This window comes from Lolium rigidum, chromosome 7, assembly GCF_022539505.1.
Source record: "Lolium rigidum isolate FL_2022 chromosome 7, APGP_CSIRO_Lrig_0.1, whole genome shotgun sequence".
NCBI lineage: Eukaryota > Viridiplantae > Streptophyta > Magnoliopsida > Poales > Poaceae > Lolium > Lolium rigidum.
In genome coordinates, this window is record NC_061514.1 from 183,227,313 (window position 1) to 183,241,620 (window position 14,308).

The window sequence follows — 14,308 nt, forward strand, 5'->3', positions numbered from 1 at the left end:
TGACATATAAGTTAGATTATAAGATCTTATATGCATGCGACCCTGACATAGTTAGTGACATGGTTAGATTAGACGAGCAAACCTGATTACCCGATTGATGGCGACAAAGGGAGTTGACCACCGTTAATCATGATTCATATAGCTGCGCATATTTCTCCAGAGGCTATCAGAAGTGTGTATTCTCCCTCCTCTGACCAATACTCACCATCACATATGGGTGCCCAGGTATGAATATGCAACCTGAAATCATGCAGCGTTAGATACAAACTTCCAGTCAAGCAATCTTTTATTACGAAAAGGATGCTGGCAGTAGACAATTCTTGCACACGCAAGTAAAAGAACCTGCGGTTCTGGAGCATTGTAGCTCGCCAGTTGATTCCGTACAAACTACACATCGGTGTTCTAGAAAGGGCTCAAGCTTGAAACATGCGGGAGTGAAAATGATAGAAGCAAAGACACGCAAGAGCGTGAGAAAAAATTCAGAAGCCCTCCAAAATTGACATGGTGATGCCGATGTACCAGGCTTCAATATGAAACTCATAACGAATCTGCAGTCAATGAGAATTTTCAAAGCATCGATTCCAGAATGGGGTTTAATGTTACCATATGTATACGTTTCAGCCATTCAAGATTCAACATAATGTTCTAAAACTTGTACGTGATAAGCCCACTTTCATCTTAGCAGTGTGGACAGAAAATCTAACTAGTCTCTAGTTTGCGATCTCAATATGTTCACTGGATTCATTTCATGATGAGAAAATTGTAATCAGCATTAAATCCCGTCCAGGACTCCCAAACAAGGATCATCATTATTAACACAACATAAAAACATACCATCAATTGGACAGATAATTTCCCCGTACAATAATATAAACCGCCTGGTATGGACAGAGAAATTTTCTGAAGGTGTCTTGACAACTCGGTAAGCACAAAGTGCAGTTTGTACAAATGGGGCCACGGTGAAACAGAAGCAAATAACACCATTGCAGAAATGTGGATATTCTGAATGTTCAGGCAGACAGGCAAGTTGAACAACCAAATAGATAATACAGATCTAGCGTAAGAAATTACGGATAAAACAGATTATGTACTGAATCATGTGCATCTACCTAAGCAACCAAAATCTCCACAGCTTCTATTGAACACCTGAATAATATGCTGTTCTGAGCAGATTTCAAAATATTTAAATAGCTGAAACAGTAGCCCTTTTTTTGAGAGAGAAATCAGTAGCCCTTGTTAAACATCATATACAAAAAAAAACACTACCCTGTATTATTGGTTGTAAGAATGAAACGACCTCCACTTGCCATCGCCCAACATTTTGCATCTGTTTTGATTTGATTGATTAGAAGTTGGATTGGTCTGTACTCATTTCTGAACACACGCATGTTTCTTTCTCGCCAAATCACCCAAGCCGTGAGCGTTGAAGCTCTTTTTAGTTGATCCAACCATTCTCTGAATTTGCTATCAATCGAAGGGACATCCTGGGTGAGGTCTGCCCAGTTCAGAGTAGTGCTCCAGATAATGTTTACGACCGAGCATCCAAAGAACAAGTGTTGTGCATTTTCTGCTGCCGAGTTGCAATTGCAAAACACACACTTCTCGTTATGCGGCAACCCTCTCTTGGCTAGTCGATCAGCTGTCTATGTTCTGGCACGGATGAACAGCCAGGCTGCAAATTTGCAGCGCAGTGGCGCCCAAGACCCCCAAATAGCAGCAGTTAGGTCGGACCGTGTCGATCCAGTGAAGTGTGCAAGATATACAGATTTCGCTGAGTAGATTCCCTTCGGTTCCCACGACCACTTCCAAACGCCGGAAACATTGGACAAGTGAAATTTCTTAGTTCCTTCCAAAGCGTTAGCGCCTGATAAAAGGCACTTATCGATATTTGTTTCTTTATATCATCCATCCAGGCGCTGTTAGGCAACCCTTCCGCCACCATTCTTTTGGCCTTGACTGTTGGGTTGATAAGCTTGTAGACATCCGGAGCCACTTGTTCCACTGTTTTCCCATTTATCCATTTATCTAGCCAAAAGTAAGTCTTCTCCCCATTGCCCACAGTAACCGTTGCAGCGGCATTTAGAATTTGTCTGACTTGCTCATTAAGTGGTGAGGCCAAATTATTCCATGATTTCTCCTCAGTTCTCAAACTCCATGCCCATCTCACCTGAAGCGCCACGCTCATGATGTCTAAGTTCATAACTCCCAAACCCACGGACGACAAACGGTGCTCCAATTAATGAGACAATGTCCTCCAATGATGGAATCTGTCCCTTTCCACAAGAAGGCCCTTCTAATTTTGTCAATGGCTCTGAAAACCCATGGAGGCGGGTCCAAAGACATGAGATGGAAAATGGCAATAGCACTCAACACCGATTGCACAAGTATAAGCCTTCCACCTTGTGTGAGCATGTACGTCCTCCACGAAGCCAATCTGCTCCTTATTTTATCAATTAAAGCTTGAAAGTCTTCCTTTCTTGCCTTTCTCAAGTGTAGGGGCAAACCCAAGTACTTGACACGAAATTCTGCAACTTGACAATTCAATATTGTGCTGAGATTTTCCGCTGATCCATCTCTAGAAAAAATAGGTAAAATCATACTCTTGGCCATATTGCATCTCAAACCGGATGCTCCCCCAAAAATGTCTATTATGGCCTTTGACGTCTCTGCTTCGACCCTTGAGGTTTTGAGAAATACAATGACATCATCTGCATAAATAGATAGGCGTTCTGGTATAGGATGACCTGCTGGAATGGTGCTAGAATTCCCATAGTTTCTGCTTTATCGAAGAGGAGATTGAGAGCATCCATAGCGATGATGAAGAGCATTGGTGAGAGAACGTCTCCTTGACGCAGCCCTCTCGCGTGCCAAAACCATATTCTCACAAAAAAAAGGAAGATAACACTGACCAGCAAAATTATCAGCATATAGGCAAAGCGAAATTACCAGAAAATTTCTTCAACTGTATGCAGGGTTAGATTGTTACACAACAAATAAGTCTACCAATTCCCGAAGTAGCTCTTTCTGCTGCTCCTGATACTCACTGATCAGAGAAGCACATATCAGAAAAGCACAGATCACATATGGGTTAGATACAAACAAACTTCAAGTCAAGCAATGTTTTATTAAGAAAAGGATGCTGGCAGTAGACAATTCTTGCACATGCAAGTGAAGAACCTGAGGTTCTGGAGCATTGTTACCTGTAGGCAGTAGCTGCCTGTCGATTCCGTACAAACTACATATTGGTGTTCTAGAAAGGACTAAAGATTGACACATGAGGGAGGGAAAAGGAGAGAAGTGAGATACGCAAGTGCGTGAGAAAATTTCAGACCTGGGCCTGAGAAAAATTCAGAAGCCCTCCAAAATTGACATGGAGATGCCGATGTACATTTCCAAGCTTCACTAACCTGCAGTCAATGAGATTTTTCATAGCATCTATTTCAGAGTGAGGTTTAATGCTATATGTATCCATACCAACAATACAAGATTCAACACAAGGCTCTAACTTGTAAGTGAATAAGCTCACTTTAATCTTTACTATTACCAACAGAGATAGAAAATGAACAAATTTCAAGTTTGTGATCCCCAAAGGTTTTCTGGATTCAACTTCATGATGAGAAACTTGTAATAAGAATCAAATCCCTTACAGAACTTCGAAACAAGGATCATCACTGGTAACAGAATATGAAGTTATGAACAGATACCATGAATCAGCAAATAATTTCCCTGTACAGCAATTATAAACCGCCCGCCTGGTATGAACAGAGGAAGTTTCAGAAGGTGTATTGACAACCCGGTAAGCACAAAATGCAGTTCATACAAGTGAGGGCACGGTGAAACAGAAGCAAATAAGGGTTATTCTGAATGTTCTTGCAGACAAGTAAGCTGAACAGTACATACAGATAAAACAGATCTAGCCTAAGAAATTTACTGATATACTCCCTTAGTTCCAAATTATAAGATGTTTTGGGCATTTCAATGTAGACTACATAGCGACTGAAATGAGTTAACAGACACAGTAAAATGCGTCTAGATACATACAAATTCAGAAAAAGCTAGAACAACTTCATATTCGGAACGGGCTGAATCATGTGCGTCTACCTAAACAACCAAAATCTCCACAGTTTCCATTGAACACCTGAATAATATGCTGTTCTGAAACAATTAGTATCCCTTGGTAAACATCATATACAACAATACAGCAGCCAAAACCACATATTTTCACAAAAAAAGGAAACGTAAATCTGACCAGCAAAATTGTGAACATATAGGCAGAGCGAAATTACGAGAGAATTTCTTCAACTGTATGCAGGGTTAGATTGTTACACAACAAATAAGTCTATACCGAAGTAGCTCTTTCTGTTGCTCCTCTCCATTTCCGAAGTTACAATTTCAGCATATTCTATACTCTATTTGTTGTACATAAATATACAAACTGCTTGCCAAGAGATGAAATCAGGGGCCCTTGTTAAACATCATATATAACAATACAATTACCAAAACCATATTCTCACAAAAAAAGGAAACATAACACTGACCAGCAAAATTATCAGCATATAGGCAAAGCGAAATTACCAGGAAATTTTTCTTCAACTGTATGCAGGGTTAGATTGTTACACAACAAATAAGTCTAGCAATTACCGAAGTAGCTCTTTCTGTTGCTCCTCTCCATTTCTGAAGTAACAATTTCAGCATATTCTATACTCTATTTGCTGTACATAAATATACAAACTGCTTGCCAAGAGATGGAAGCAGGCTTAAGCTGGTGAAAGGAGCCATGTACCGTTCAACACATACAAGCACAATACTATGCAGATGGCAGCGATAACCATGGATCTTTCGCTCATAGACCTCAAAGCACACAGCCCAGCCCTTACAGTTGCATCAGCACCAGCCTTTGCTCCATCGTGCAGCCTCCACAGCACAAACTCGAGGAACGACCGCACTGCCTCGAACGTCGCCCTGCCCGTCAGATCCAGCGCAAGTTTCCGGTTGCCAGGAACAGCAAGCGCACTGGAGACCGTCTCTGTCCATCCTTCCCTGCTCCCACCATTGCCACTTGAACTGCTGCTGCCACTGGTATTTGAGAGTACGCCGTGGGAGGTCTTGACCAGCGTCTCGATGGAAGCGCTGCAGAGTGCAACGAGAAGCTCTTGTAGCCTGGCGTCGTAGGCGGGGTTTGTGGCGGCGGCGCAGATCTGGTCGTAGGTGTTGATGTGGATGGTCTTGTCTATGAAGACGCCCACGGCGGTGGCCGTGAAGACCTCGACCCAGCTGCGGATCGCCCTCCGGCAACTCCCCCTGGTGACCACGTCGACCCAGCTCGCCGGCGATGACTCCGAAGGATCGGCTGGGAGCGAGTAGAAGGCGAGCACGAGGTCGCGCCCGAAGCTGCCCGCCACGGCTGACACGAGCCGCTCTCCTTCTGGGGAGAAGAGCTTCTCGACAAGACGGTCGGAAAGCGGCACCTCGGCCCCGGACGCTGGACCCGAGGCGGAGTTGTAGCCGCGGAGCACGCCGGCGGTGAGCGCGCCGGAGAGCGCGGAGGCGGAGGCGGACGCCTCGGGGGATGACGCGAGCTTGGAGAGCTGCGTGAGCGTGGGGGGTAGCACGTCGGAGTCGGATCGGAGGAAGGCGGCGAGGTCTGCGGCGACGGCGGCTACGGCGTCGGCAAGGGACGAGAGAGCTGAGGTGAGGCGGGAGATGCGGCGTCGGCGGGCGGCGACGGACGGGTGGTGGTATATGAGATAGGCGGCAGCGGCAGCGCCGGCGCAGAGGATCCAGCGGCGGCGGCGACGGGAGAAGACGAGGACGCGGTCCATAGGGAGCAGAGTCGGGGTTCGGATGGGGAATTCGCGGCGAGCAATGGTGCCCGACTGGCCGCCGTCGGAACTCTGGACTACGTGGCCTCTGGAGTGGAATTGGACCGTTTTTGAGTGACATTACCAGTCCAGTGAGGCCCATTTGTAACTTACAATATGATTCTGGCCCATTTGCATTTACAGGGTGTTACCGTTCGCCGTGAAAATACGCAGATCCTATATGCCGACCAGATCAGCGGATACCGCGCGCCGCACACCACCGCGCGCGGTATGGGCCGGTCCAGTCTGGAGCAACCTCTTTAGTTTTCTGTTTTCTTTCTTTTCTAATTTCTGTTTTTCTTTTTTTTCTTTTCTTGTTTGTTTCCTTTTATTCTAAGATGTAAAAATATTAGGATTCGAAAAATGTTACGATTTAAAAAAAAATCATTTTAAAAAAATTGTTTAAATTTAATTTTTGAAAAATGTTTAGATTTTACAAATTCAAATTTCATAAATATTTATTTTTAAAATTGTTGAACCCCAAAAAATATTCAAACTTTGAAAAGTTTCGTTTCTTCGACAAATGTTCATTTTTCCAAAATTGATCAATCACCGAAAATGTTCAATCTAAAAAACAGTTCAAATTTTGGAAAATTTTGAAATTATAAAAAATGTTCATTTTCGAGAAATATTCAATCTTAAAAAAATGTTCATTCTAAAAGATGTTCAAATTTTGAAAAAGATCGAATTTTTGGAAAATGTTCATTCTTTCGAAAAATGTTCAATCTCAAAAACCGTTCAAACTTTGAAAAAAAATAAAACCTGAGACATGTTCATTTCGTAAATGTTCAAATTTCGGATTCTTTATAAATGTCCAGATTCTTGAAAATTTTGCTTTGTAGAAAATGTTCAGATTTTCAAAACAAAACAAAAACAAAACAAAAGCAACAAAAATGAAAATGAAAAAAAATGACAAAATAGGAACTAGGCTGACCCAACATGCTGACCTGAGCTGTGCGCCGGGTCGTACGCGCCGACCAGGTCGGCATATAGGACCTCCCATGAAAATAAGCAACTCCTATTTGTATATGAGGTGCTGGCCGTTTTGTTTTTTCCTTTTATTTTTTCTGTTTCTGTTTCTTTATTTTTTTCCCTTTTTCTTAAGATTTAAAATATTAAATTTGGAAAATGTACAGATTTAAAAAGGTGTTAAATTTAAATAATATTTAATTTTTTGAAAAATATGCAGTTTTAAATAGTTTAAAAAATTAAAAAATGTTTAATCTTAAAAATACTGAAGTTAGAAAAATATTTAAATTTGAAAAACGTTCAGATTTTGAAAAATGTTCAAATTTGAAAAATATTCATATCCAAAAAATGTTCAACTTAAAAAATTATGCAAATTCAAAAATTATTCAAATTTGGAAATATTCAAATTCAAGAATTGTTTAGATTAATAAATTGTTAAGATTTAAAATTCAAATATTGTTCAAATTAACTACACATGGGGCTTTAGCAGATGGTTTGCGGGTCGGCGACGTGAGTACAAGGCTCGGAGTAGCCTGAAGTGCGTCGTGGAGGATCATGTACCAAAAGGCGTCAAGTAGTGAACGATGGAGTTCAGGCTAATATGACGCGAGAGGGAGCATGGTTGCAGTCAAATATGTTCGGCTGGGTTGGACTGGACAGTCTAACGGATACAGAAGACGATAAAGATCAGCGACAACGACTAGGAGTGTGATGGCTGATGGTGTCCGAATTTGTGGCGTGGAAACACGTGGCGCATGCCTCAAGGATGCGTGGTTCGGCATGACAATGGTGCGGAGTTAATTCAACACGGTGCACACATGGGAGCTTGAGGCCGACATGGCGCGGGGATGGATTGATCATCCATGGGGTTATGTTGAAGGTGGAGCTGGAGTCTAATGGAAGATTCCACTCGGCTGATGGAGGGGATACGGCGTAAGCATGCAGAGAGTCTAAGCCTATTTCAACGGGAAGCAAGAGGCACGTTGTTCAGACTGGAGCTCAAGGTTCGAGAGTTGTGTGGAACTCGGCATCGATCAGGTATGACTGATGGATCCGCAGTGGGCTTGAGCTGGTGTGGGTACGCGTCCCAGGAGATCTTGGCCAAGATTGTGGATGCTCGGCGCGGTGATAATGGCGAGGCGTGCGGTAAGCACGGGACACATCGACGGGGCGGGGCACTGGTAGTTAGACATGTGGTCTGACATGTGTGCAGGGGTGTTGAATTAGTGTTGGCGACTATGTCTATCGGGATTGATGTCAAGTGATGGACAAAAGTCGGACATGGTGAATCTAAGAAAGTGTTTTGAAAAGTCTGAAATGTCAAAAGTACATGGCCGTATATTCTGCGATGTTCAATGCACATGGGAAAGTGCAGCTGACGATGTAGAAGGAGGCGAAGTGTTGTAGATGTGGAACATGTAGAAGACTATCTGAAAAAATGAGGCAAATGTGAATTTTGATTCAAGGTGACACAAGAGCTACGGTGAAATTTCTTCAAGTTGGAAGCACTTTCGTGCACATCATTGGTCGGTGTGTGATGATGTCTAACGTGAAGAAGGAACTACACAATGATGTCACATGGAGTCTGGGAGTAGCAGCGAAGCTCGTTGGAAGACAACTCAAGTCTCGAGTACATGGAGGGTTGACACCTGGATAAACTCAAGGTGGTGGAGAATATTCGTCAAGGTGGAGTTTGTTGAGTTGTGTAGAATATTTCTACGTGTTGGGTTATGTTAGAACTCTGAGTTGTAATAGGTGTGAATATGTTACGTGTATTGTTCGAGTCGGACTCTAGTAGCCTGGCATTCCCATATAATGTCATAACGTGAGGGGCACCACATGTTGTAACCCATCACGACTTGATAGCAGCAGGAGTGCAAGGGAGCCGACGGATTATGCCGGTGTCCAAGACGATCGGTGTTGCGCTATCAATGGGGAGTAGCGCATGTAGGCATGCCCGAGTAGCCAAGTTGCCGAACTGCGTTAATAAATTTCGGTGTTATCATCATGTTGTGATTGCTTGGTTCCTCGGTAGATCAATTATGCGCATACGACACTAACATAGGGCGTGTTTGGTAGTCTGCATGGATTCCTGGCTCACTGCACCAGCGAGATGGGCCTCCCTGCGCGTCGCGAATAGGCCATAGGCCAGGAAACGCGGATCGTTTGGTAGCCTGGGCGGCCTTTTCTGCGTCGGAGAGGGAAGCCAGGACTCATTGTCTGGTTGCCCATTGTAGGATAACGTTGCATAGAAAACAAAAATTTTCCTACCGCGAACACGCAATCCAAGCCAAGATGCAATCTAGAAGACGGTAGCAACGAGGGGGTATCGAGTCTCACCCTTGAAGAGATTCCAAAGCCTACAAGATGAGGCTCTTGTTGCTGCGGTAGACGTTCACTTTCCGCTTGCAAAGCGCGTAGAAGATCTTGATCACGATCGGTTCCGGCGCCACGAACGGGCAGCACCTCCGTACTCGGTCACACGTTCGGTTGTTGATGAAGACGACGTCCACCTCCCGTTCCAGCGGGCAGCGGAAGTAGTAGCTCCTCTTGAATCCGACGAGCACGACGGCGTGGTGTCGGTGGCGGTGGAGAACTCCGGCGGAGCTTCGCTAAAGCACGCGGGAGCTATGGAGGAGAGGGGGGCGGCTAGGGTTTGGGAGGGGGTGGCCGGCCTCAAGGGGGTGCGGCCAACTTGTGGCTTTGGTGTCGCCGGCCCCCTTCCCTATGCCCCTCATTATATAGGTGGATCCCCAAGAGTTGGTCTCCAAGTCTTCGAATAAGACCCGAACCAAAAACCTTCCATAGAGAGGGGGAAACCTAGCCTAGCTAGGACTCCCACCAAGGTGGGAGTTCCACCTCCCATATGGGGGTGGCCGGCCCCTAAGGGGAGTCCACTTGGGACTCCTCCCCCACTAGGGTTGGCCGGCCATGGAGGTGGAGTCCCATGTGGACTCCACCTTCCTTGGTGGTTTCTTCCGGACTTTTCTAGAACCTTCTAGAACCTTCCATAGAACCTTCCGCGACATTTTATTCACATAAAATGACATCCTATATATGAATCTTATTCTCCGGACCATTCCGGAACTCCTCGTGATGTCCGGGATCTCATCCGGGACTCCGAACAAATATTCGAACTCCATTCCATATTCAAATACTACCATTTCAACATCCAACTTTAAGTGTGTCACCCTACGGTTCGTGAACTATGCGGACATGGTTGAGTACTCACTCCGACCAATAACCAATAGCGGGATCCGGAGATCCATAATGGCTCCCACATATTCAACGATGACTTTAGTGATCGAATGAACCATTCACATACAATACCAATTCCCTTTGTCTCGCGATATTTTACTTGTCCGAGGTTTGATCTTCGGTATCACTCTATACCTTGTTCAACCTCGTCTCCTGACAAGTACTCTTTACTCGTACCGTGGTATGTGGTCTCTTATGAACTTATTCATATGCTTGCAAGACATTAGACGACATTCCACCGAGAGGGCCCAGAGTATATCTATTCGTCATCGGGATGGACAAATCCCACTGTTGATCCATATACCTCAACTCATACTTTCCGGATACTTAATCCCACCTTTATAACCACCCATTTACGCAGGTGGCGTTTGGTGTAATCAAAGTACCTTTCCGGTATAAGTGATTTACATGATCTCATGGTCATAAGGACTAGGTAACTATGTATCGAAAGCTTATAGCAAATAACTTAATGACGAGATCTTATGCTACGCTTAATATGGGTGTATCCATTACATCATTCATACAATGATATAACCTTGTTATTAATAACATCCAATGTTCATGATTATGAAACTAATCATCTATTAATCAACAAGCTAGTTAAGAGGCATACTAGGGACTCTTTGTTGTTTACATATCACACATGTATCAATGTTTCGGTTAATACAATTATAGCATGGTATATAAACATTTATCATAAACATAAGATATATAATAACCACTTTTATTATTGCCTCTTGGGCATATCTCCAACAGTCTCCCACTTGCACTAGAGTCAATAATCTAGATTACATTGTAAGGAACCTAACACCCATGGCATTCTGGTGTTGGTCATGCTTTGCCCTAGGGAGAGCTTTAGTCAACGGATCTGCTACATTCGGATCAGTGTGTACTTTGCAAATCTTTACTTCTCCATCTTCAATGTACTCGCGAATCGAGTGGTAACGCAGCTTGATATGCTTCAGCCTCTTGTGTGACCTTGGTTCTTGTGCATTGGCGATGGCACCCATGTTGTCACAGTATATGACTAGTGGGTCCAATGCACTAGGAACCACACCGAGCTCTATAATGAACCTCTTCATCCATACCGCTTCTGACGAAGCCTCTGAAGCCGCTATGTACTCCGATTCTGTTGAAGACTTCGCCACCGTGCACTGCTTCGAGCTTGCCCAGCTTACTGCTGAAGGAGATATGCCCTAGAGGCAATAATAAAAGTAGTTATTATTTATATCTCTATGTTTATGATAAATGTTTATATATCATGCTAGAATTGTATTAACCGAAACATTAGTACATGTGTGATATGTAGACAAACTAGAAGTCCCTAGTATGCCTCTTAAACTAGCTTGTTGATTAATGGATGATTAGTTTCATAATCATGAACATTGGATGTTATTAATAACAAGGTTATATCATTGTATGAATGATGTAATGGACACACCCAATTAAGCGTAGCATAAGATCTCGTCATTTAGTTATTTGCTATAAGCTTTCGATACATAGTTACCTAGTCCTTATGACCATGAGATCATATAAATCACTTATATCGGAAAGGTACTTTGATTACATCAAACACCACTGCGTAAATGGGTGGCTATAAAGGTGGGATTAAGTATCCGGAAAGTATGAGTTGAGGCATATGGATCAACGATGGGATTTGTCCATCCCGATGACGGATAGATATACTCGGGCCCTCTCGGTGGAATGTCGTCTAATGTCTTGCAAGCATATGAATAAGTTCATAAGAGACCACATACCACGGTACGAGTAAAGAGTACTTGTCGAGAGACGAGGTTGAACAAGGTATAGAGTGATACCGAAGATCAAACCTCGGACAAGTAAAAATATCGCGAGACAAAGGGAATTGGTAATGTATGTGAATGGTTCATTCGATCACTAAAGTCATCGTTGAATATGTGGGAGCCATTATGGATCTCCCGATCCCGCTATTGGTTATTGGTCGGAGTGAGTACTCAACCATGTCCGCATAGTTCTCGAACCGTAGGGTGACACACTTAAAGTTGGATGTTGAAATGGTAGTACTTGAATTATGGAATGGAGTTCGAATATTTGTTCGAAGTCCCGGATGTGATCCCGGACATCACGAGGAGTTCCGGAATGGTCCGGAGAATAAGATTCATATATAGGATGTCATTTTATGTGAATAAAATGTCGCGGAAGGTTCTATGGAAGGTTCTAGAAGGTTCTAGAAAAGTCCGGAAGAAACCACCAAGGAAGGTGGAGTCCACAAGGGACTTCACCTCCATGGCCGGCCAACCCTAGTGGGGAGGAGTCCCAAGTGGACTCCCCATGGGGGCCGGCCACCCCACATGGGAGGTGGGAATCCCACCTTTGGGTGGGAGTCCTAGTTGGGCTAGGATTGCCCCCTCCTATGGAAGGTTTTGGTTCGGGTCTTATTCGAAGACTTGGACACCACCTCTTGGGGTTCCACCTATATAATGAGGGACCAAGGGAGGGGGCCGGCCACCCAAGAACAACCAAGGTGGCCGCACCCCATAGTGGCCGGCGCCCCCTCTCCCCAAACCCTAGCCGCCCGCTCCTCCACATCCCGCATAGCTTAGCGAAGCTCCGCCGGACTTCTACACCGCCACCGACACCACGCCGTCGTGCTGTCGGATTCAAGAGGAGCTACTACTTCCGCTGCCCGCTGGAACGGGAGGTGGACGTCGTCTTCATCAACAACCGAACGTGTGACCGAGTACGGAGGTGCTGCCCGTTCGTGGCGCCGAACCGATCGTGATCAAGATCTTCTACGCGCTTTTGCAAGCGGCAAGTGAACGTCTACCGCAGCAACAAGAGCCTCATCTTGTAGGCTTTGGAATCTCTTCAAGGGTGAGACTCGATACACCCTCGTTGCTACCGTCTTCTAGATTGCATCTTGGCTTGGATTGCGTGTTCGCGGTAGGAAAATTTTTGTTTTCTATGCAACGTTATCCTACAGTGGTATCCGAGCCGTGTCTATGCATAGATGGTTGCACGAGTAGAACACAATGGTTTGTGGGCGTTGATGCTCTTGTTATCTTTAGTTGAGTACTTTGCATCTTTATGGCATAGTGGGATGAAGCGGCTCGGACTAACTTTACATGACCGCGTTCATGAGACTTGTTCCTCGTTCGACATGCAACTTGTATTGCATAAGAGGCTTTGCGGGTGTCTGTCTCTCCTACTATAGTAAAGATTCAATTTACTCTTCTATTGACAACATTAGTATCAACGTTGTGGTTCATGTTCGTAGGTAGATTAGATCTATATCGAAAACCCTAAACCACGTAAAATATGCAAACCAAATTAGAGAGCGTCTAACTTGTTTTTGCGGGGTTTGGTGATGTGATATGGCCATAATGTGATGATGAATATGTATGAGATGATCATTATTGTATTGTGGCAACCGGCGGGAGCCTTATGGTTGTCTTTAAATTTCATGTTGAGTAGTATTTCAAAGTAGTTGTAATAGTTGCTACATGGAGGACAATCATGAAGACGGCGCCATTGACCTTGGTGCTTCGCCGACGATGATGGAGATCATGCCCGAAGATGATGGAGATCATGTCCGTGCTTTGGAGATGAAGATCAAAGGCGCAAAGACAAAAGGGCCATATCATATCACATATGAACTGCATGTGATGTTAATCCTTTTATGCATCTTATTTTGCTTAGATCGCGACGGTAGCATTATAAGATGATCCCTCACTAAAATCTCAAGATAATAAAGTGTTCATCCTTAGTAGCACCGTTATCAAGTCTTATCGTTTCGAAGCATCTCGTGATGATCGGGTGTGATAGATTCGATAAGTACTTACAACGGGTGCAAGACAGCTTTTGCACATGCGGATACTAAGGTGGCCTTGACGAGCCTAGCATGTACGGACATGGTCTCGGAACACGTGATACCGAAAGGTAGAGCATGAATCATATGATTGATATGATGAACACTTTGAGTGTTCGCCATTGAAATTACACCTTTTCTCGTGATGATCGATTTGAGGTGCGATGGATTTGGTTCGTGTGATCACTAAGACAATGCGAGGGATATTGTTTTGAGTGGGAGTTCACCTAGATTTTTAATTATGTTGAATTAAAATTTGAACTCAATTTGTCATAAACTTAGTCTAAACTATTGCAAATATATGTTGTAGAGATGGCGTCCTCAATCAATTTTAACCGAGTTCCTAGAGAAAGAAAAGCTTAAGAGCAACGGT

General features: G+C 44.1%; 1 protein-coding gene across 1 annotated transcript; it reads right to left on the reverse strand.

The window, feature by feature from the left end:
- Positions 1 to 4,353: 4,353 nt before the first annotated feature.
- Positions 4,354 to 5,915, reverse strand: LOC124677835 (protein PHLOEM PROTEIN 2-LIKE A10-like). Its single transcript, XM_047213787.1, has 2 exons — positions 4,710 to 5,915; positions 4,354 to 4,413 (listed from the first exon to the last, which is right to left on the reverse strand). Exon 1 carries the CDS (start codon positions 5,820 to 5,822, stop codon positions 4,758 to 4,760), a length of 1,065 nt encoding a protein of 354 aa, XP_047069743.1. The 5' UTR covers positions 5,823 to 5,915; the 3' UTR covers positions 4,354 to 4,413; positions 4,710 to 4,757.
- Between the last annotated feature and the right edge of the window lie 8,393 nt (positions 5,916 to 14,308).